At 50.5% G+C, this 22,268-nt stretch overlaps 3 protein-coding genes across 5 annotated transcripts; 1 reads left to right on the top strand and 2 right to left on the bottom strand.

Moving 5' to 3' along the window:
- Positions 1–1,952: 1,952 nt before the first annotated feature.
- Positions 1,953–6,836, bottom strand: LOC100594622 (25-hydroxyvitamin D-1 alpha hydroxylase, mitochondrial). Its single transcript, XM_003252754.4, has 9 exons — positions 6,474–6,836; positions 5,640–5,830; positions 4,923–5,125; positions 4,637–4,837; positions 4,380–4,552; positions 4,004–4,176; positions 3,724–3,802; positions 3,237–3,434; positions 1,953–2,881 (listed from the first exon to the last, which is right to left on the bottom strand). The coding sequence occupies exons 1-9, from the start codon at positions 6,666–6,668 to the stop codon at positions 2,768–2,770; spliced, it is 1,527 nt and encodes a 508-aa protein (XP_003252802.1). The 5' UTR covers positions 6,669–6,836; the 3' UTR covers positions 1,953–2,767.
- A 1,294-nt stretch (positions 6,837–8,130) lies between these two features.
- On the bottom strand, positions 8,131–11,776 carry METTL1 (methyltransferase like 1). Of its 2 annotated transcripts, XM_003252756.2 has the most exons (6): positions 11,625–11,776; positions 10,752–10,915; positions 9,431–9,615; positions 9,224–9,337; positions 8,964–9,065; positions 8,131–8,812 (listed from the first exon to the last, which is right to left on the bottom strand). In XM_003252756.2, exons 1-6 carry the CDS (start codon positions 11,732–11,734, stop codon positions 8,657–8,659), a joined length of 831 nt encoding a protein of 276 aa, XP_003252804.1. In that variant the 5' UTR covers positions 11,735–11,776; the 3' UTR covers positions 8,131–8,656. The 2 variants fall into 2 exon arrangements, with proteins under 2 accessions (XP_003252804.1, XP_012365760.1); XM_012510306.2 differs by lacking the exon at positions 9,431–9,615 and having other exon boundaries at positions 8,243–8,812; positions 11,625–11,759.
- Positions 11,777–12,349: 573 nt separating this feature from the next.
- Positions 12,350–22,237, top strand: EEF1AKMT3 (EEF1A lysine methyltransferase 3). Of its 2 annotated transcripts, none has more exons than XM_003252747.4 (3): positions 12,350–12,623; positions 12,735–12,846; positions 19,941–22,237. In XM_003252747.4, exons 1-3 carry the CDS (start codon positions 12,447–12,449, stop codon positions 20,330–20,332), a joined length of 681 nt encoding a protein of 226 aa, XP_003252795.4. In that variant the 5' UTR covers positions 12,350–12,446; the 3' UTR covers positions 20,333–22,237. The 2 variants fall into 2 exon arrangements, with proteins under 2 accessions (XP_003252795.4, XP_030678190.1); XM_030822330.1 differs by lacking the exon at positions 19,941–22,237 and adding an exon at positions 14,329–14,533.
- Positions 22,238–22,268: the final 31 nt, after the last annotated feature.

The raw sequence follows: 22,268 nt of genomic DNA, 5'->3' as shown, positions 1-22,268 counted from the left end.
TTAAATAATTCCTTCATTCACGGCTAAAGTCAGATCTGGAGGCCTTTCTTATTATTGATCCTTCTATTAGGGAAGGTTCTGCTTTGCCTCCTTCCTCCCTGGGGATGTTTTGGAGAAAATGCTTCTCTTGTAAAGGCCCACACATATCTTTGCCCAAGAAACCTTGATCCCCTCCCCTCTCCCAAAGGGGTCTTGGTTGCTGTCCATGGTGCTGGTATCCAGACCAGCCTCGGGATGTAGGAACCAAAGCTGGACTGGGGTTCAAGTAATTTCAAAGTGTGGAAGTATATAACTTCCAATTTCTGAGGGAGTAGAGTGGATAGGGAACTGAGACTGAACCCTCCATCTGCTCAGTAGGAAACTCTTTCCCCAGAGAGAGAACCCTCTAGATCCCCCATCTTGGGAGACAGAAAGGCCAGACTTTACTGATTTGCCATTCTCAGAAGAGCTGGTGGGGACCAAATGGGGGATTGCAAATCAGAGTGACTACTAATATCTATACTGGCAGATAGGGTTCAGGTAGACAGGACACATGTGGAGCTTCCTGCGCCAAGCCTGAGCTGTCCTCTGTGATGGCTCTGCAGGGAAGGTTAGACATACCAAAGAAAATAGACATACTCACACACAAACACACTGTATCCATTTACACTCTGGGTCCTAAAATGAGGCCAAGTGGGACACTTTCCCCTCTCCTTCAGCACTAATGGAAGCCTTCGTATGGAGATTGGGGCCAGCAATCAGTATGGTCTCCTCTTCTTCCCTTTTTCCAACTTAAAAAGATCGTTGTCCAGGAAAGGGGTCATGGGAACTGCTGCCCTCTTCAAGTGGGCATTCCTGCTTGCCCAGTGGAAAATAGGGAGTATGGATGGGCAGAATTCTCATCACTGATTCCAGGGGAAAGGGTCTGACAAGCTGGGCTTTATTCTCCCTCAAAGATCAAATCTGCTGAAAATTTGGTCATTTAGGTTCAAATTGAGTTCAGTGATAGAGGAATAGGGGTGGAGACTGAGTATACAGTAGGGAAGGAGTTGAGAAGGGCAGAAAATGCACAGAAACCTTGATCTTTGTACGAGGCTTTGGGTCTGCCCTGCCCCTCTGTAGATCTTGCATAATTAGATGCCCCTGCAGAAGGCCTGGTGGCTAACGGAGTTTCTTTGGTCAGGGAGCCATGTCTAGGCCAGGAGGCCAAGGTGTGGAGGAGGAAGAAGTGTGAAGTGAAATCTCCATCTACACCCAGCTAATTGGAATAGGATGAGCGGTAGGGGAAGGGGGGCAAGTCCTGACATGGGGAGGGTAATCTGGGATGCAGAAGGAAATGTGCAGTGTGCTGAGAGATTTATTTGGATGGAAGATGAGTTAATCTGTATACATCACAAGAGGAGAGCTGTGCCCAGCCTCTGGGGGGCCAGAGAATGCTGACTCAGGGAAACAGGCTCCCTCTGCCCACTGCCCTTATCCTGCCTCAGTGCCCCAGGGCTTCTGGCCACCCCCACACTCAGCTTTCATTCTGTCTGTCTGATTCCACTTCTCTGCTTGTATCCCTTCCTCTGAAGGAAATTATCTTGGAACAACTTTTCCAGAGAGGGCAGAGTGACCAATCTAGGACTTCCTTCAATCCTGGCAGTCCAAAAACACTTTCCTTACCAGAGTCAGCAACCTCTGCCCATGTCTGCAAATCCCTAGCTCCGGGCCCATTTTACAGCTTAGCCCCTGCAGTTACTTTTCAACCCCCACCCCCTTAATCTCTTACAGGAAGCCAGACTAGACTTGGCTGTTCCCACTACAGACAGAAACATGCCTGGGTTTGTGTTACAAACTACTCTTCCAGGCGTCCAGACCTCCCATTGTTATGGGGGTCACCCCCAGGACCTGAGAAACCAAGGTGGGAGATGGGAGGGTTAGGGTCTTGCCTCCAGGTCTTGTAGGAAGTGGGAATATGAGAGAAGTCAAAGTCAAGAATGGAATATTTGATTTTTTATTCTAAAATTTATGAATATTTAAAAATTTTCAATATAAAAAAGAAGCCAGAGGCCTGGGCAGGGACAGGCCCAAAGATGTCTCTGCCTGAGAACTAAGTGATGGGGCAAACCCACTTAATATTGGCCAGAGAGCAAAGGAGAGTTATAAGAAACCATAAACCAGGCTAGGGCAGATTCACCTTCCTAGGGGCAAGACAAAGAATGAAGGGGGTAGACAGAGCCTACTAAGCTGCTTATCCCTTCTGCCACGTGGTTCAGATTCAATCTAAGAATGTGTGTGGTGTCACCTAGTCAGACACAGGCCCTGGCAGAGGACATAAAAAACAAATAAGGCTCCACCCTTCCTCTCAAAGAGCTTACATGCAAAGAGGAAGGACCAACCAGGTACAGACCAGAAGCACAGTTACTGAGCTTATGCTTTGATAAAAGCTTAGCCAGTAGCATCAATGAACACTATGAAAGCCCAAAAAGAGAGGCAGTTGAGTCTTTCCTCAGGCCATCCAGCATTATTAGTTAAAATCTGATTTCATCCTTGGGGGATGCATACATGATCAGAAGGGCCAAGCAAGCAGAGAAACCATGGTTTTCTCACTTGGCCTCCTGAGTCAGGCTAAGTGCATACTTCACACATTGGTCAGGGCCGCCTCACACTTCACTATGGTGGTTCTATCCAGTTTGGTCAGATAGACAGGCATTAGGGGAAGATGTATATTTTGGTCTTGCGCCTACAAAAAATCTTATCCCTACGATGAATGAAAGGGTGATGATGACAGTCTCTTTCCACGGGACTATCTGTCCAAAAACTGTAGGTTGATGCTCCTCTCAGGTACCAGGACAGTCCGGGTCATAGGTCTAACTGGAGCCGCACCTGGCTCAGGCTGCACCTCAAAATGTGTCAGGATCTGGAAAGGGAAGAAGGTGAGCATTACTATGAAAGATATCTATAATGGGGGGATTCATTGGTAATCCAATTGGTAAAGGGCATGCATTATTAGTGTTAGAATGGTCAATGATTGGGTGGCACCTGTGGCCAGTAGGGGACTTCTTGGTTAATAAGGGTGAGGGATTATGGTAGTGAAAAAATAGTTTGAATACTCTCACTTACACTCCAGGCCTATAATAGGCTTATCATATTTCAGAAGATTCATTCTACCAGGTCTTATATGATTTCCTATGCTTGTCAGGGGAAAGAGCTCACAACTTTAGAGGGTTAGGGTCTCTCCAGTCTGGGGAAGGTATAAAATCTGGAGCACTCACCTGGGCTAAAGCCATTTGCAATTCAAGCTCTGCCAGGCGTCTCCCCATACAGCTGCGCTTGCCAAAGCCAAAGGGAAGAGATGCAAATGGGTGGGGGGTGGGACCCTCCCCTAGCCAGCGAGCTGGACGAAAAGAATTTGGCTCTGGGAAATGGGCAGGGTCCCTTGAAGTGGCATAGTGACACAGAGTGACCAGCGTCTGGTGGGAAGGAAAACAAACTTGTCAGTTTGGGCTCAGAATAGGGCAGGCATGAAGAAGATGATATTCAGACAGGGACAAAGGTAGGTCCTGGTGGGTGATGGGGAAGTTTTCTGGAACTACTTTTGGAAGGATCTCCCCACTGTCCCATTACATCCTAGAAAGGCATGTCCTAGAGAGGGGTCAAGGGGAGTGTTTGAAGAGCTTTCAGGAGAGTGTTTGAGAACAGGGCTGGGGCCCAAGATAGTGAGGAATGGCTCAGTAGAACGGGTGCATAGACTCTACTCACATTTTTGGGGATAATATAGTCACCCACATGAATGTCTTTGTCTGGGACACGAGAATTTCCAGGTACCACAGGGTACAGTCTAGGTTGCAAAACACAAAATGGAGACAGCAAGATGAGGCTAGGGACTGCAGCCCCCTTCTCATTGTTTCCAACTTCCAAACCCTTTTTGGCCAGGAGTAGAGGGCCACTTTTCTCTGCTCTCTCCCTGCTTCCATCCACTATTTGCTTCCCCAGCCCTTCCTTGGCATTTCCTCTTGTTCCTTCTCTCCTTCCCCTTCACCTTAGCACTTCCTTGACCACCGCCTTCAGCAGGGGCAGCTGGAACAGAACAGTGGCCGGGGGGTAGGCACTGGAGCCGGGACTCAGGGCAGCTGTGATCTCGGAGTGGAGTGCTGTCTGGACTTCAGGGTGCCGGGAGAGCTCATACAGAGCCCAGGAGAGCGTGTTGGACACCTGAGAAACAGGTGAAAGCAAGAGAGGTGTTGGGTGTGGGAACCCAGCAGAGGGTGCAGATTATGGAAGAGTCTGGGGCTAAGGGGTGCTAAGACAAGCTGGTCTAGGTGGCCATAATGGATCCCCTGCAACAGAAAAATGGCCCCGGAGTCTGGGGAGGCTAAGCCCTGGAACTGGCTCACAGCACGGAGGGAGAACCTCACCGTGTCCACTCCCGCCAGTAGCAACTCTGTCACATTTCCCAGGATGGACTGGGCAGGCAACTCTTCCCGGAACAGGAAGTAGGTCAGGTGCGCCCCAGATTCCAGGTCCTTCTCGGGCTGTCCTCGGTTCCTCATGGCTGCCTCTGCCTCTCGCCGCTCCACGTGCCTCTGAGCTGCGTGGGTAGAAGGCACGTGAATACCTCGCTACCCCTGGACAGCTTTACATTCCCCCATGCCCACCTCGTCCTGTGCCTTACCAAATGCAAACATCTGGTCCCAGTCTCGGCAGAGGCGGCCCCAGGGCCCAGGCACAAGGTGGCGCAGCCAGTGGGGCATCGCCATGGTCAACAGCGTGGACACAAACACCGAGCCCACAGCGCGGATGAAGGTCTCCGTGTCAGGCGGCACTTGAGCCTCCAGGCAGCCCAAGCGCGAGCCGAGCAGAACCGCAGCGATGCCTTGTCGGGAGGGGGCGCCGTCAGGGTTCCGGGAGGCTCCGGTAGGGCGCCCCTGACGCCTGCCCAGCTCTGTCCTGGGACTCACCTTCCAGTCCGAACTTGTAAAATTCCCCCGCCACGTCCCGAACCAGGGTGGGCAGCCCCGTGCCATGTCCCCGCTGGCGCCTCAGACGCCGCACAAGGTCGCAGACTACGTTGTCCAGGGTTTCGGCGTAGCGGGCGGCCGCTTGAGGCCGGAGGAGGAGCGGGGCCAGGAGACTGCGGAGCCTTTGCCATTCTTCGCCTTCCCTGCAGGGTTGAGGAGAGAGTGTGCATCTGGAAGGTGGGGACGACTCGACGGGACTGGCTGCAGTGAAGGAGCACGTTCAACTGCGATGGCCAGGAGAGGGATTGCGTCTGCCCCCTTGGGGTACAGAAACCTGCACCGGCCTGCGCCTGTCTTCCAGCCCCCTTCCTCTTTACTCATTTCCTGCCCGCAGGGGCCGGGGTTCCCGGGTAACTTGAGTCACAGAACCTTACATTCATTCCATCCAGATCCTTGTACCCTAGCCCAATTCCTCCGGTTCCCCCAGTTCCCAGGATTCTGGCCTCAAAGGATAAGGAGGTAGGCGGTAGGCGGGGAGTGAGGTTGGGGCTCAACCCGAGTGTGGGTGAAGCAGACTGGGATGGGAACCCCAAGATGCCCAAAGGTAGAGTGGGACAGCCGACCTCCCACCTTGCCCCCAGATTGATAGTTTCGGGACCCGCAGCAGGAGAGGGCCGCTGCAGGGCGTCTGGGCTTCTGGGGGCAGAGAAGACTCACGCAGTGAGCAGTCCGCAAGCCCGCTGGCGGCGGCGGCGGTGCTCCGTCCAGGGCGAGAAGCTGCAGCGCTCGGGCCGGGGTCCCTCCTGTCGCAGCAGCTCCTCGACGAGTGCAGGGGCAGCCACGTACACGGTGCGCACTGTCCCAAAGCTGGCTAGCCACACCGGCCCGAAGCGCGCGGCGCCCTGCACCTGGAGTAGCGGACGCAGCAGACACTTGGATACCTGGGCGGGGACTTTCAGCTTGACCTGTGCCCACGCCAAGGGCGTTGACTGGGCTTGGGAAGAGGGAGCTTCTGCTCCTTCTCGGGTGCCCAACTAGTGTATGCCTTTGATACTGCAAACTCCTCCTCTCTCATTTCCCATCCCTAGAAAGTTTGAGTGTGATGGGCAAAACAGGAACTTTGTGCAAGGCAGACATTCAGGACCTCTCTGATCATCTTGGTCGAGGAGAAATCTCTAAAAGTTCCATGTCTGGACTGTCCGTCTCAGGACGAGTCCTCAGTGAATGAAAAGGAACGCACGTAGCTTTAAGCCGCACGCAGGCGGAGGGTACCGCGCACTCCGGCCTTCCGTGCACTTGTACTATATCTGCAGGATCTCTACACCTCAGGACAGCGAGAAGGCGCTTTCCCAGCGCCCTCTGCTAAGAGTCGGGACGGACTCTGCCCGAGTCTAGCCACACCGCCCCCAGCCTCAACTCGCCTTTTCCTTAATTCATGGGCATCCGTTCTCTCTGGCTCTCCCACATTTGCTCTGCACTAGTCAGTCGTTTTTGACGCTGCCAAAGCCAGTTTCCCCAGCACTCAGTCTCGGGAAAGGCGTCCCTTCCTACCTGCAGTTCGTGTAGTCTCGACAGCCCCCCCTTGCAGAAAAGTTCGGCCAGAAAGCTGGGCGTAGAGGGGCCTGGGATGTCTGCCAAGCTCCGGCGTGCTGAGTGGTACTCTCGGTAGCCTAGGAAGGCGCCCAACTCCGGCGCCCAGCGGACGCGATGGAACACTCTGGAGGCGTACTTGAGGGTCTGGGTCATGGTCTGGTTCAGGGTGCTCGCGAAAGAAAGCGCTTCTCCTGAGCATCTTGTCTCAACCCCTATTTAACCTTTGGGCGAGGTGATGACGCCCCCTCTTCAAGCTCCTCAGCCAATCCCTCCTCCTGAGTGGTCTGTGCTGGGGATTAGCACCCAGGAACAGTAGGCGGGGCTGGGGCTGACTTCACAACTTCCCGTGGGTCTCATGTTGCAATGACCCTCATGGGAGGGAGGGCCTAAGATTTTCCTCCTGGGAGAGTGCCCTAGTCTAAGAGCCTCAAAGTCTCATCCTAGAAAAGGCTATAAGGCTTTTTAGTACAGACTAGGTGACCAAGCTACACTAGTCAGTCTCTGATATTCCCACCACTTCTACCAGTGAGCCCAGCCCCTTCAGGCCCATCCTCAGGAATTCCCCAACTTCCAGCTCCTCCGGGAAGGGAAGCAGGGGAGGCACAGCTGTAACTGTCCCCACATTCTTGGCTTAGTGGGTTTTATCTTCTCTGCATTATTTTCCTGCACTAGCCACACCTCCCCCTCCTCCTGTACCTAACATATACTGGGCAGATGACAGGTTGGTTAATGGGCTAAAATGGCTCCTAGAACCTCCATCTTTCTTTCTTGAGGATAATGGGGTGTCTTGGGTGTACAAGCCCCCTTCTTTCAGACATGGGAATTTGGGGCTTGAGAAGCAGAAATGAAGAACCTTTTTGTACATTAGTTAAGTTCAAAGATTGTCTCTGGGCTGTTAGAGGAGCTAAATGGATGGGATGTGGATGTTCTAATTCCCCAGCTCACTCGGTCTCCTCTGGGGGGCTTTCTGGTTAGCAGTCCCGTTCTACTTTTAGCCTCAGAATCTTCCACAGGGCCAGGCGTGGTGGCTCATGCCTATAATCCCAGCACTTTGGGAGGCTGAGGCGGGAGGATGGCATGAGGCCAGGAGGTTGAGACAAGCTTGAGCAACATAGCAAGACTGTCTCTACAAAAGAAGTTTAAAAATTAGGCTGGGCACGGCAGCTCAAGACTGTAATCCCAACACTTTGGGAGGCTGAGGTGGGCAGACTGCTTGAGCTCAGGAGTCTGAGACCAGCCTGGGCAACATAGTGAAAGTCTGTCTCCATAAAAAATACAAAAATTAGCCAGGCATGGTGGCATATGCCTGTAGTGCCAGCTACTTGAGAGGCTGAGGTGGATTACATGAGCCCAGGAGGTCAAGGCTGCAGTGAGTTATGATTATGCCATTGCACTCCAGCCTAGGCAACAGAGAGAGGGCCTGTCTCTAAAAAAAATTAAAATAAAAGAATCTCCTACAGTTTACCTCTCTGCTCCTTACTCCCTCATTCCCCACTCCAACTCTATCAGGCTCTGTGCCAGTCAGTCAGCTCTGAAGTTCTGGAATTGAAGGTCAATGTGAAAAAGGAGAGGGTCTCCACCCCCACACCTTCCCAAGGACTCTCCAGAGACAACATTTAGGGAACACAGATTCCCCAGGTCAAGTCTTACGCAGGGAGAGGACAGGAGGATGGTAGAAGGCATATGATACATACTCTACCCTTTCCTGAGAAATGGCAGAATAGGCATGTGTACACATATACATGTTATCCCAGGATCCACAAAGCAAACAGAAGTGGTAATTGAGCCTAGCAAGCAGTTTAGATGGACTACATTCCTCATTCCAGCTGAGGAGAGATCTCACAAGGAGAAGGGAGTGCTAAGGGACAGCAAGACCCCACAGCCTTCCAAAGATCCCCTATGGTCCAAAGTCCTTTGACCATCTCAGTCAGCTGCTTTGTTTTCTGTTGGCAGCGGAGGGACAAGGTGAGAGGAGCCAGGGGTAGTCATGAACACCAGTGGGTGCTGCCCTGGGCAGCTCCCCACCTTCTTTAAGAGAGTACTGTGTCTCAGCTACAGCAGTCTCAACTGGGAAGACCCAGGACTCCTGCTCTTTTCTCTAGTCCCTGGGAGACGAGGTCCAGCTAAGGTAGAGTAAGCAGTCAGTGACCAGGCAGGCTGGTTTGGGGGGTCACTGCCTGGAGGACGGGATCTTGTATTCTTCGGAAGATGGCTGGGAAATTCTTCCCTCCATTACGTAGAACTTTCTTCCCCTCCTCAGTTGAGGTGCCTAGATGTCCCACAATGGGGTCTTCACTCTGGGAGAAGGAAGGGTCCAATAAGTCCTTGCTCACTGTTCAGACTGCCCCTGGCCCTTAGACACCTATCCCATCCTCCTGGCACTGAGTTAAGTTCAAATACAGAACCACTCTGGAAAGGGCCTCCACCTCCTGTAGGTCGCCTACTCACCAGGTCCTCCAGAGGCACACGCTCAAACAGTGGGTGCTTTTCAAAATGAGTGCACATCCAGTCGTGTAGCTCCAGCACGTCGGTTATGGTATACACCAGCCCCTGCACAGGCAAAATCACCCTAGACAGGAGGCTGCATGCAACATCAGCAGCCAGATGATGGGAGTGGTGGTGAGTCCCTAAATGCACCCCCACTGAATTCTTAGTGAAGGGCCCCTGAGTGGGCCACTCACCCCATCATCCCTCCCATCCCAACTCACCCCAACTCTTAGCACGTAGGCATATTCTGCTAGCAGGGTGGGACTGATGATTCGCCACTTGTGCTTTGTCCGCTTGAAATGTGGGTCGGGGAAGAGGAAGAACATCTTTGTCAGCTGTGAGACAGACACGCACCAACAGGGCTGTGAGATCCTGGCCTCCATGCCCCCACCTGCCTACCAGCCTAACCCACCAGGGCCCCTCCCCACCTGGCCCTTGTAGAAGAAGTTAGGAAGGTGCTTCATGGCATTGCTACGGAGACAGGCGATGTTCTGGAAGCCGCCTGCAGGAGCTGCACGTAGGGCCCGAATCCGGTCTTGTACATAGTCTGAGACCTTCACCCGGATCTCCAGACCCAGAATAAGTGTGTCTGGGAACAGCGGTGACAGTTCCACTGGACATAGAAATAGCAATGGAATCATCAACCATATACTTGTAGGAAGTGCAAAGGGGTCAACACAGGAAAGGAAGCCTCAATCTGCAACTACCAAAGTCCAGAACGGCAAGAGAGGACAGAGATAAATATATGGATAGTTTTATGCTCAAGAGGCTGGGGGAGAAATGAAAATAGTCACCAGGACCAGAATGGGAGGGCTGAGAATACATGTATATTTTGCCATTGCTTTAGAGTTTCCACAGTGTTTTCACACATTGTGTTATTTCATCCTTATAACACTCTGTGGTAAATTGTGAAGATGAGGAAACTGAGGGTCAGAAATGCCGAAGATCATAGAGTTAAGAAGGGGCAGAACTGGAACTTATTCATTTATTTGAGATGGAGTCTTGCTCTGTCACCCAGGCTGGAGTGCAGTGGCACAATCTTGGCTCACTGCAATCCCTGCCTCCCAGGTTCAAGCAATTCTCGTGCCTCAGCCTCCTGAGTAGCTGGTCTTGAACTCCTGGCCTCAAGTGGTCCACCTGCCTCAGCCTCCCAAAGTGTTGGGATTGCAGGCGTGAGCCACTGTGCCCGGACAGAACTGGACCTTAAACCAAGGTTTTCTGCCTCTATGTACCATGCTCTTCTTCTCTATCAGGCTGTTATCTGGGAAGATCTAAAAATAGGGAGTGGCTTGGCATGCATGGGTGGGACAATACAGACAATATAAGAGGAACCCAAAAAACAGGAGAGTGGGGCAGAAAGAATGAGATCTGGCGAAGGAGGGGCAAAGGAGATGGGAGATGGTAGAATCCCTGAGAAAGACAGTTCAGGATCACTGGCCACAATGGCTAATCTCTGACGCTTGTGCTGACCAGCTCACTGACCCGGAACCTGGCAGATGAAATGGCTCATGTAGGGATAGATGCCTGAAAGGACAACCCAGGTTTTAAGAAGCATTTGAGGCAGCCCCCTCCACTCTCCAGGGCAAAGGTCACAGACCCAGAGTAGAGGGTAGGTGGAGTCTCTCCATGCTGATGTCACCAGTGTCTGGACGAAAGGGGAAAGGCCAATTATGACCCCCCACAAAAGCTGCTGAGGCAGCAGAAGCTACTAGGCCTCTTCTCACCCCAGAGAAAGGGCCTGAGTGTTACCTAACAGGCCACCATAGCCACAGCCTATGTCTGCAAACTCCACTTGGGCCTGAGCTCTCTTTTCTTTCTTATCCTTTGGGTCATCGTGGCTCTGATTTTGAGTGAGTGGGGCGAAGAACGCTGGGTATAGCTCAGACCAGTCCATCTCCTCTGGCTTCACAGGGCTATTGGAAAGAAGACATAAGAAGTATAAGAAGGTTGGTCACACTATTGCAGAAGTGGTACTGTGAGAGTGTGTGGGTGGGTGAGGGTGGGAGGTAAAAGGGAGGAGGGTTTCTCAAAAATTCTGTAACACTGGGCCCTGTGGCCTCTAAGAGGGACAATGGAAACCACCCTTAACTCCCAGTGTGAATCATAGGCCCATCATGAGGCCCATAAACGCTGACCTGCCCAACTCCACTCTGGCGGTTGATGTAACCCTGGCCGGGTAGCTGCCCTTTCTGGGGCACAAATTCCCCTTCTCCCGAGACTGGCTGCCTAATGCATTGGGATCCTACTTTGTGTTTATGCCCTGCGGGGAGGGAAGGTAAGGTGCGGGCAGGATTGTGTATATGTTTGCCTTTTTATTAAATCCAACAAACAAAAGCAAAAGATGTAAACGACATTCTGCCTCTATCACTTCAGTCTCAGTAACAATTTATTTCTCTTCCCAAACTTAGCACCGCTACCCAGACTTAGGCCCGAACGTCACGCCCACTCTTAACCCGCCAACTCCTCTCTCGGTCGAATCTCCCGGTCCCACCCCCAAAACTGACGTCACCCATCTGATCCTCCCGGGTCTATCCCAAATCCTCCGAGCAGTCACAGCACAACTGCTCTCTCCGCTGCTTTGAGAATCCCGCCCTCCTCTCTCTCCCTCTGCCCACTTCTCACTAGCGCAGCGTGTGGTCCGCCATGGGGTTGGAGTGAGCACGTTGCCGGTAGTAGCGCTTCTGGGGCGTCGGGGCCTCTGCTCCGGCTACGCTCCAAGTTTCGGCTGCCATGATCCCAGTCCGGGGTTTCTCTACCAAATCCACGTGGAGGCGCAGGCCAGAGGCGCAAGTTAATGACGCAGCCATGCGCGTTGGTGGCAGTTCCCGCCTCTTAAAGACCCAAGAGTAAATTCGGCTGGGCGGGGCTGGGCTGGCTGGGCTGGGCTGGGGCTGGGCTGGGGCTGGGCTGGGCTGGGGCTGGGCCTGGGGGCTGGGCTGGGGTTGGGGTGGGGGAGGGCTGCAAGGAGCGAGTGCTGGAGGGAACCTCCGCACCGTTAGCCTCCAACTGGGAGGGCAAGGCCAGGCCCAGGGACCCAAGGTTTTCTCGTTTTCTCTTAGCTTGCTTCTGCCTGGTCTGGGTTACCATCCTGGTTGCAGGCACCTGTGCACCCCACAGGTGAGAGGGGTCTACAGACCTCGCCTTCTACAGTGGCATCAGTCCTCGCTCCTCTCCCATTACTCCTGGTCTCGGACCAGTCCGCCCGGTCTGACTCTTATGGTCCCGTGTGGGTTTAGTCGAGTGTGCGCTCGGGGCTGGGGCGGGAGGGGCAGCTCCTCATTCCACCTCCAGGAAGTCGAACTGGAGGAAGGAGGGCAAACTCAGGGAGGCGGGGCTCGTGCCACAGGGACACCACGACGGCTCGCGGCCCCCAGCCTCTACCCCGCTCCGGATCCGGGATCTGAGCGCCGGCCGCGGTGCCCGGCCACTCCCTTGGCGGGCCCGATGGCAGACCCCGGCCCAGATCCCGAATCTGAATTGGAATCGGTGTTCCCGCGGGAGGTCGGGCTCTTTGCAGACTCTTACCCGGAGAAGAGCCAATTCTGTTTCTGTGGGCATGTGCTGACCATCACCCAGAACTTTGGGTCCCGCCTCGGGGTGGCGGCGCGCGTGTGGGACGCGGTGAGGAGTGGGCTGCGCCGGGTGAGGGTCCGTGGAAGGTCCAGATCCCGGACTCCGCCTCTCCCATATGGAGCCATTCTCACGGCTTTTTCTCTGTCTTTTCTCCCGTAGGCCCTGAGCCTGTGCAATTATTTCGAGAGTCAAAATGTGGATTTCCGAGGCAAGAAGGTGATCGAACTGGGTGCGGGGACAGGCATCGTGGGGATCTTGGCAGCGCTGCAGGGTGCGTGAGCTGGCTTTTTGCGGGAGAGAGTGGGGACCCAGGGACGCGGAGAAATGGTCACTTCGTGGATCTTTGGGGGAGAGGGGAGTACTTTGGGCCCAGTCCAACCCCTTCTTTTTAACAAACTTTTTTTAAATTTGTTTTTGTTTTTATTTTGGCGCCTACTTCTGTGTGCCAGACAGCGCGAATTGCCTGTCAAAGCACCTAGGGTGGGTGATTTGGGGAGGGTAGGAAATAAAACTCAGGCAGGCCTGTAAGAAGGAGTTGTTTCTATCGTGTTGCTCTTTATTTTTATTTTTTTGAGACAGAGTCTCACTCTGTCACCCAGGCTGGAGTGCAGTGGCCGCGATCCCCACTAACTGCAACCGCTGCCTCCCGGGTTCGAGCAATTCTCATGCCTCAGCCTCCGAAGTAATTGGAATTACAGGCTTGCGCTACCATACCCGGCTAATTTTTGTATTTTTAGTAGAAGACAGAGTTTCACCATGTTGGCCAGGCTGGTCTCGAACTCCTGACCTCAGGTGATCCAACTGCCTTGCGAGGCGCCTGGGATTACAGGTGTGAGCCACGACACCCAGCCTTGTGTTACTCTTTGTGATTTTATGAAGAATGCTGTCACTTAAAAGCGCCTTGGCTTTGGACATGGTCTTCTGTCAAGATGCACTGATGGGGGTACGCTGTAGGGAGACTTGCAGACATTAAACTTCGTGAGTGCTTTATAACTTTATTATGAATATGTTTCAGATTCCTTAGGTTTTTATGGCTAAGAGAAACAAGTTTATGAGTTTCCAAGGGTTAGGATGTGTTTTGTAGGAAGCGGGGGTAGAAATTAGACACTGCAGACTTGGAAAAGGAAAAGGTAAGGAAAAATTTGCTTCTCTTTTGTCAAGAACCAAAAACTACAGAGGAAACAGTTTCACAAATTATAATCTAATGGGCAGACAAAACCTCAAACTGAAAGCACTAAATTCTTACAATGTCATCTCCCTAGGAATGTAAATTAACATGTCTTTGTTCATAGGGACAGAACTAGGTCATATTAAGGGAAGTCTAGCCAGGCATGGTGGCTCACGCCTGTAATCCCAGCCCTTTGGGAGGCCAAGGTGGGTGGATCACCTGAGGTCAGGAGTTTGAGACCAGCCTGACCAACATGGTGAAACCCCGTCTCTACTAAAAATACAAAATTAGCTGGGCATGATGGCTTATGCCTGTAATCCCAGCTACTTGGGAGGCTGAGGCAGGAGAATCGCTTGAACCCGGGAGGTGAAGGTTGCAGTGAGCTGAGATCGCACCATTGCACTCCAGCCTGGGCAACAAGAGTGAAACTCTGTCTCAAAAATAAAAAAAGGGAAATCTTCCCAGAGGCAGGCATTCATTCTTCTATTCATTCAACCAAAATGTATTTCAAGTCCCCTATGTACCAAGAATCATGCTAGGTATTGGGGATTCAGCAATAAATAAGACAGATTTTCTCTCCCCAAGGAGCTTATGGTCTAGTGAGGGAGACAGAGGACGATGTCACAGAACAAGAACTCTGGCGAGGTATGCGTGGAGCCTGTGGACATGCTCTATCCATGTCTACCATGACTCCCTAGGAGTCCATCAAGGGAAGCTCTGTCAGGTGAGGAGGAGGTGAACAGTGTGAACACAGCAGCCTCAGAAACAGTGGAGGGTGCCGACTGGGCTCGGTGGCTCATGTCTATAATCCCAGCACTTTGGGAGGCCGAGGCAGGCGGATTACCTGAGGTCAGGAGTTCGAGACCAGCCTGACCAACATGGAGAAACCCCGTCTCTACTAAAAATACAAAATTAGCCGGGTGTGGTGGTACATGCCGGTAATCCCAGCTACTTGGGAGGCTGAGACAGGAGAATTGCTTGAACCCAGGAGGCGGAGGTTGCAGTGAGCCAAGATTGTGCCGTTGCACTCCAGCATGGGCAACAAGAGTGAAACTCCCATCTCAAAAAAAAAAAAAAAAAAGAAACAGTGGAGGGTGCCAACAGCAGTTTTTGCATGAAGCATGGGTGGATGCAGGCAGTTATGCTAAAAAGGGGAGAAAAGGCATGCGGTATGGATGGGAACACCTAGCTTCACTTGCTCCCAGACTGGCTTCTCCTTCTTTGCCTCCTATTTAGCTGTCAAGTCAGAAAGCTAGATGTCATCTTGTCCCTCTCTCCCCTCACATTCCAGCAATCACCCAGTCCTATGAGTTAAATGTTCTTTTTTTTTTTTTTTTTTTTCCTTTTTGAGACAGAGTCTCACTCTGTCACCCAAGCTGCAATGCAGTGGCATGATCTCGGCTCACCGCAACATCTGCCTCCCGGGTTCAAGCGATTCTCCTGCCTCAGCCTCCCAAGTAGCTGGGATTACAGATGTGTGCCACCATGCCTCACTAATTTTTGTATTTTTAGTAGAGACGGAGTTTCGCCACGTTGGCCAGGCTGGTCATGAACTCCTGGCCTCAAGTGATCCGGCCAGGACTTCCAGTTGTCTGGGGAAGTATTATCTTTTCATCATCTCTAGTTCAGGCCACTGGCATCTCTTGCCTGGATTTTCCCAAGAGCCTTCAAGCTTCTTCTGGGGAAATGTGACATACCCAACTAGATCTTGTGACCTTCCCCCGCCAAACACATTTCTCCATCAGACTTCCCTATCTCAGTGAATCAAATCACTGTGCACCCAGTGGGAAGCCTAGACGTCACCATTGACACGACCCTCTTTCTCACCCACATGTCTATTATTCAGTTTATCTCCTAAAAATCTCAAATCTTCTCACGTTTTTCCATCTCTACTGACAGCTCCCCAGTCCAAACCACCACAATCACTTGCCTGGACTACTACAACAGCCACACTTGTCTTCCTGCTTTGACTCCTTGTCCTCACCTAGACCTCTGCCCTTCCACCCGGTGGTCAGAGTGATCTTTTCAAAATAAAACTGTAATCGTGTATTCCAGCCCCAAATCTTTCAGTGGCTTCTTGTTGCTTTCAGGATAGAACCAACACCTATGGCATGGCCTCCAAGGTCCTGCCTCCCTCTTTCTGTGCCTCTTTCTTGTTTTTCTAGGGCTGCCTATTGCCTGTCCATCAGTTCCTCAGACCTACTCTGATGTTCCCTTCCTTGGGGACTTCACTCAGGCTTACTTTCTGTCTGAAACTTTTTACCATCTGCTTAATGCATATGCATCCCTCCTTCCTCGGCTCAAATGTTACTTCGAAGGGAAGGCCTCCTTGGCACTCCCACTCCTAGGCTAACTTAGACCCTCCCAGTACATACGCAACTGTGCTAACTGGGCTAATTTTAACTTTGTTACCATTGGCCTTAGGTGGGTCCTAAGTGCTTCCCAGCTAGCCTGGTGCATTCTCTTGTCCACTTTTTCTGCCACTCTACTGAACAACTGTTTCTTACCTTCTTATTCCTCAAACCTCCAAATGCCTCCTCTGCCATCTTCACCCTCACCTGATGACTTTGTTTCCTATCTATTTTATTTTATTTTATTTTATTTTATTTTTTGAGATGGAGTCTCACTCTGTTGCCCAGGCTGGACTGCAGTAGTGCGACCTTGGTTCACTGCAACCTCTGCCTCCCAGGTTCAAGCGATTCTCCTGTCTCAGCCTCCCAAGTAGCTGGGATTACAGGCACGCACCACCATGCCTGGCTAATTTTTGTATTTTTAGTAGAGATGGGGGTTTCACCATGTTGGCCAGGCTGGTCACGAACTCCTGACCTCAGGTGATCCACCTGCCTTGGCCTCTCAAGGTGCTGGGATTACAAATGTGAGCCACCGTGCCTGGGCTGTTTCTTATCTCTAATGATTGCTTCTGTTTTCTCAGAAAATGTCCACATATTCCTATCACGACATCTACTTATGTAACTGCATCTGCATCTGTGTGCAGTGCCTTCTCTCCTGTTACCATGGATGAACACATTGTGCTAGCTAAGGTCAAGCCCCCCACTTGTCACAAGACCCCAAATCTTTCTGCCTACTCAAAGACATTGTTCCAGCAACACCCACCCCCATCTCTCCTGCATTCTCAGTTTTTCCTTTTCTTTGGATCATTCCATATTTAGCAATATATGGAATATAAAATGCATATAAATATGCTATGATTTCTCCTATTTCAGAAAAAAACTCTTGATCCTACATCTCCCTCCAGCTATCACTCCATTTCTGTGCTCCACTTTAAAATAAAACTCCTCAAAAGAGTTAATATTTAGTGTCTAGTTCCTCTCCTTCTATTCTTTCCTTCAATCCAATTGTTCTAGTTAAGGTCGTGAGCTTCATTTCCAACTCCAGGTTGTTAAACGCAGGAGTCAGTTATCAGCCTACCTTTGATGACTTTGCATTTGATGCTGACACTCCCTCCTCCTTGGAACAATTCCTGTGGTTTCCAGGGGACCACACTTCTGGTTTCTGCTTACCTGGCAGGCACTCCCTTTCCATACTCTCTTGTTGGTTCTTTTTCATCTTCACAACTGAAAATGTGAGTGCTCCAGGGCTCAGGGGCAGTCCTTTGATCCCCTCCTTTTCTTGTCTACCTCACTCCTGAGCAGCCCATCACCTCATGCCTTTAAATGCCCTGTTGAAGCCGGGCGTGGTGGCTCACGCCCGTAATGCCAGCACTTTGGGAGGCTAAGGTGGGTGGATCACCTGAGGTCAGGAGTTCGAGACTAGCCTGACCAACATGGTGAAACCCGATCTCTACTAAAAATACAAAATTAGCCGGGCGTGGTGGCAGGCACCTGTAATCCCAGCTACTTGTGAGGCTGAGGCAGGAGAATCGCTTAAACCCGGGAGGTGGAGGTTGCAATGAGCTGAGATCGTGCCATTGTACTCCAGCCTAGGCAACATGTGCGAGACTCCGTCTCAAAAAAAAAAAAAAAAAAAAAATGCCCTGTTGGTGATCATGACTCTAAGACTATCCCATTTCTATCTCCAGACTTGCTTGCATAACCTAGTGCCTACTCAGTATCTTCATGTGGTTGTCTGATGTGATATAGATGTCCATGTCAAACTTAATGTGCTCAGAAAATGAACTCATGATCTTCCTGTCCAAATTGCGCCTCCTGCAACCTTTCTCATCTAAATGAGTGGCAATTTGGTCTTCTAGTTGGTCAGGCCAAACACCCAGAAACCATCCTGAGCTTTTTTTTTTTTTTCGAGACAGGTTCTCGCTCTGTTGCCCAGGCTGGAGTGAAAGTAGCACAATCATGCTCACTAAATCCCTGAACTTTCAACCTTCCGAGGCTCAAGCGATCCTCCCACCTCAGCCTCCCGAGTAGCTGGGACTACAGGAAGTGCCACCACACCCAACTAATTTTTGTATTTTTTGTAGAGACGAGGTTTTGCTATGTTGCCCAGACTGGTCTCAAACTCCTGGACCCCAGCGATCATCCCGCATTGGCCTCCCAAAGTGTAATCCAAAGGGATTACAGGCGTGAGCCACTGTGCCTGGCCCATCCCAAGCTTTTCTCTCTCTCTCATATTTTATATCCAATCTATTGGCAAATCCTGTTGACTCTACCTTCAAAATATATCAGGATCTGACCATTTCTTAGCCATTGCTACTGCCCTGGTTTAAACCATCATCATCTCTCACCTGAGTCATTGCCATCACCTCCTAAGTGGTCTCCTAGCTTCTGACCTTGCCCTCCTATACTCTTCTCATCATAGCAGCCAGCATGCTCCTCCTAAAGCATGCCAGCATGTGCCATTCTTTTTTTTTGAGACGAAGTCTCGCACTTGTTGCCCAGGCTGGAGTGCAATGGCACGATCTCGCCTCATTGCAACCTCCGCCTCCTGGGTTCAAGCGATTCTCCTGCCTCAGCCTCCCAAGTAGCTGGGATTACAGGTGCCTGCCACCACACCCAGCTAATTTTTGTATTTTTAGTAGACACGAGGTTTCACCATTTTGGTCAGGCTGGTCTGACCACTCAATTTAAAATTTCATTCTCCAGCCACTCAATTTAAAATTACATTCAAGCTGCTAAGACTTTGTCCTCTATGCCTTGAGGTCTCTGGACCTTCCAGGTAGGAGCCGAGAACCGTTGGTTGGTCCCTCCAACTTGCATTTCTCCCCATCCCTCAAGCAATTCTTATCCCGCTTCCCTGCTTGGGGCTTCACCATGGCACATATTACCGTCTGGTGTACACTGTATTTTATTTTATTTATTTTGTTTGTTGTTATCATCTGTTTCTTGCCACTGGACCATAAGCTCAGTGAGGGGGGATTCTTATCTTCTTGGTTCATCATTATGTTCTCAGCACGTGGCATATAGGCACATAATAAATATGAATGAATGAATGGATTCCTAGTACTTCTTGCTTCTCTTTCCATCATAGTCATCATGATTATGATGCAGTACCTAGTGTGTCTCTACCTCTAGAATGAAACAAAGAAAGCTGTGTTTTTGTCTTGCTCGCCTTATATACTCAGCACTTAGGTGCTCCAAATTATATGTACTGCATGAATGAAGGTTTCTGAGATGCTAATCTGACCATCTTCACCCGTTTCTGCCCTTAAAGCCTACTGCCCTCAGTATCAAACCTGAATCTCCTTAGCATGTCATAATCACTTTCCCTTTGTCTTATGTCTTGACACTTTTCTCCCCCTTCCACATCCTCTAAGATCCAGCCTTTCTTGAATATGCCATGCTCTCTCACTCCCAGGCCTTTGTACTCACTGTTCTTTTCTTGGAAAGCTCCACCTGACTAACTCCTACTTGTCCTTTAGGGCTCAGCTGAGGTCACATTTTCTGGGAAGCTTTCCAGACCCTTAAGGCGAGCTTGTGTCAGTGGGGGTGGGTACATAACCCATCTCCAGCTTAGTCCTGCCCAGGCTTCTGCTGACATCTGATTGTTGTGTGTTGGCCAGAGAGTTGAAGATTAGCTCAGAGAGAATGTTGATGTTGTAGAATGTAGAGTAATGAGAATAGCAGTGGGTGAAGTGGAGGTTGAGGCAACTAAAAGCCAGTATGGGCTCCAGGCTGTCAGGATATTGTTCTCTATGCTCTGAGGTCTCTAGACCTTCCAGGCAGGAGCCAAGAACGCCTGGTTGGTCCTTCTGACTTGCATTTTTCCTCCTTCCTCTCTCTCAGGGGGGGATGTTACCATCACTGACCTGCCCCTGGCCCTAGAACAGATCCAGGGCAACGTCCAGGCCAATGTGCCAGCTGGAGGCCAGGCCCAGGTGCGTGCCTTGTCCTGGGGGATTGACCATCATGTCTTCCCTGGAAACTATGACCTGGTGCTGGGGGCTGATATCGTGTACCTGGAACCCACCTTCCCTCTGCTGCTGGGGACCCTCCAACACCTGTGCAGGCCCCATGGCACCATCTATCTGGCCTCCAAGATGAGAAAGGAGCACGGGACAGAGAGCTTCTTTCAGCACCTCCTGCCCCGGCATTTCCAACTGGAGCTGGCTCAGCGGGATGAGGATGAAAATGTCAACATCTATAGGGCCAGGCACAGGGAACCAAGACCTGCTTGACATCACCCTTGCTGTTCTTCTCAATCTCTTGCCATAAGGAAGGAACCGTGTATCTCAAAAACCGTATTTTCAGAGCCACAAACACGAGGACCAAAAAGGATGGATTTCCCTGGCCTCTCACTTTCCTCCTTCCATTTTTGTTACCCCAGATACATTTGGGCAGGTGCAGTGAGGTGCCTGCTTACAAGGAATCCCAGAGCTCTGGCAGCACTAGTGTTAGAACACCAAGGAGGTTCCTGGCTCCTGTTCTCAGAGGAGGAGGATGGTAAGGTATCCAGGATTTTTAGGGGGTAAGGGAGGTATATGGGATGTGAGAGCAGTGGTTGTAGAGAGACTGTCACTGATCATTTCCATTCCTGTTGCTGTTTACACAGAATGGACTTAAAAAAATTCTATGGCATTTTTTTTTCTTTTTCTTCTCTTTTTTTTTTTTTTTTGAGACAGGGTCTCACTCTGTCACCCAGGCTGGAGTGCAGTGGCATGATCACAGCTCACTGCAGCCTCAGCCTCCGAAGGCCCAGATGATCTTCCTGCCTCAGCTCCCCAAGTAGCTGGGACTAGAGGCATGCGCCACCACACCCGGCTAATTTTTGTATTTTCAGTAGAGACAGGGTTTCGCCATGTTGCCCAGGGTGGTCTCAAACTCCTGGGCTCAAGTGATCCACCCGCCTTGCCTCCCAAAGTGCTGGGATTATAGGCATGGGCCACTGCGCTAGCCTAGGATTTTTTTTTTTTTTAAGAAAGAATTAAGCCTTAAAAATCTGTTGTGCAAGAACTCAGCTTTTGCTCAGGAGCTGAGAAGGAAGAAGCCTCAAACCACCCATTTCTGCTTTTTAGAGATAGAGTCTGGTGGAGCCATGGCTCTAACTGAGTCAAGTCCTCCTAGCTCTGAAGCTAAGGCTGCAGAGCTGTCCTTTGGACTGTAGTTTCTTCATGCTTTCCAGAGTTAGAGCCTTGATCACAGAACATCATGCTCTGCAGAAGAACACTGTACTTAGTATTAAGTTCTTTTCATCTTTGATTTTTCTTTAGCTTCATCAGTCCTTCCTTCTTAATCTCTAATCCCCTGAAGCCTAACACAGTTCCTAATGTGTTTTGCCTTCACCTCTTTTCTCTTCCCACATTGGTACTTCTGGTTGCGGCTCTCTTTACTTACTGCTTAGGCACATAGTCACCTTCTCTGGACTCCCTGCTTCCGTGCTTTCTTCTTCAGTCCGTTCTGCAAACTCTTGTGATCGTCCAAAATTAGCTCTGATTAGCTTTCACTGCCTGCAGAAGCAAGAAAAAGCTCCTCTGCTTGGTACTTAGTCTGTGTCCATGTGATCCCAAATTACCTTCCTATTGCATTTCCTACTCCTTCGCTACGTGTATTGGACCTCTGGCCAAATTACAAAAGATGTACTCTTTGTTTTCTAAAACCACACTTAAGTTTTCTGACTTCTTTCTCACTCTTTATGATAATCCTCTTCCTGAAAGGCTATTGCCACCTGTCAAAATCTTCATTATTCTTTGTCTCTTTCCTGAGCCTCTTGCTTGAATGTGATTTCTTTCTCCCTGAGGCCCTTTAACTATTTGTTCATCTTATGGGACCTTAATTTGTCTTGCACGGACATTTGTGATTCTCATTTTCTCACCATTAAATTACCTTGGAGGGTAGGGCTGTGGTTTACTCATGTCTAAACCCCTGAAGCCTAACAGTTCCTGGCACACAACAGGTGTTCAACAGATATTGTGCTCATTCAATAAATACTTGCTCGCTTTGTTAAATGGATTCCACCCCTGCCTTCCTAGGTGACCTTGGACAAATTCCTGAACCCATTCACCAACCACACAAGTTTGTTGTGAGTCATAAATGGATAATGAATATAAACGCGCATTGAAAATAAACATAAAATGTTACCCACATTTCTTGTGTTGTTTTGTGACAACTATATTT

Source organism: Nomascus leucogenys, chromosome 11, assembly GCF_006542625.1.
Source record: "Nomascus leucogenys isolate Asia chromosome 11, Asia_NLE_v1, whole genome shotgun sequence".
NCBI classification, from domain to species: domain Eukaryota; kingdom Metazoa; phylum Chordata; class Mammalia; order Primates; family Hylobatidae; genus Nomascus; species Nomascus leucogenys.
The sequence above is the reverse complement of the archived record's forward strand: the minus strand, read 5'-3'. Positions and strand labels throughout refer to the sequence as shown.

Coding starts and splice junctions, on each gene's coding strand:
- LOC100594622 (XM_003252754.4), bottom strand. CDS start 6,668: ATGACCCAGACCCTCAAGTACGCCTCCAGAGTGTTCCATCGCGTCCGC. Junction 4,838..4,922: donor TTACAAGTTCGGACTGGAAG/GTGAGTCCCAGG, acceptor CCTCCCGACAAG/GCATCGCTGCGGTTCTGCTC. Junction 2,882..3,236: donor TGCAAATGGCTTTAGCCCAG/GTGAGTGCTCCA, acceptor TTCCCTTTCCAG/ATCCTGACACATTTTGAGGT.
- METTL1 (XM_003252756.2), bottom strand. CDS start 11,734: ATGGCAGCCGAAACTTGGAGCGTAGCCGGAGCAGAGGCCCCGACGCCC. Junction 9,066..9,223: donor CCTACGTGCTAAGAGTTGGG/GTGAGTTGGGAT, acceptor TTGCCTGTGCAG/GGGCTGGTGTATACCATAAC. Junction 8,813..8,963: donor GTGTGCCTCTGGAGGACCTG/GTGAGTAGGCGA, acceptor TCCTTCTCCCAG/AGTGAAGACCCCATTGTGGG.
- EEF1AKMT3 (XM_003252747.4), top strand. CDS start 12,447: ATGGCAGACCCCGGCCCAGATCCCGAATCTGAATTGGAATCGGTGTTC. Junction 12,624..12,734: donor CGGCGCGCGTGTGGGACGCG/GTGAGGAGTGGG, acceptor TTTCTCCCGTAG/GCCCTGAGCCTGTGCAATTA. Junction 12,847..19,940: donor GATCTTGGCAGCGCTGCAGG/GTGCGTGAGCTG, acceptor CCTCTCTCTCAG/GGGGGGATGTTACCATCACT.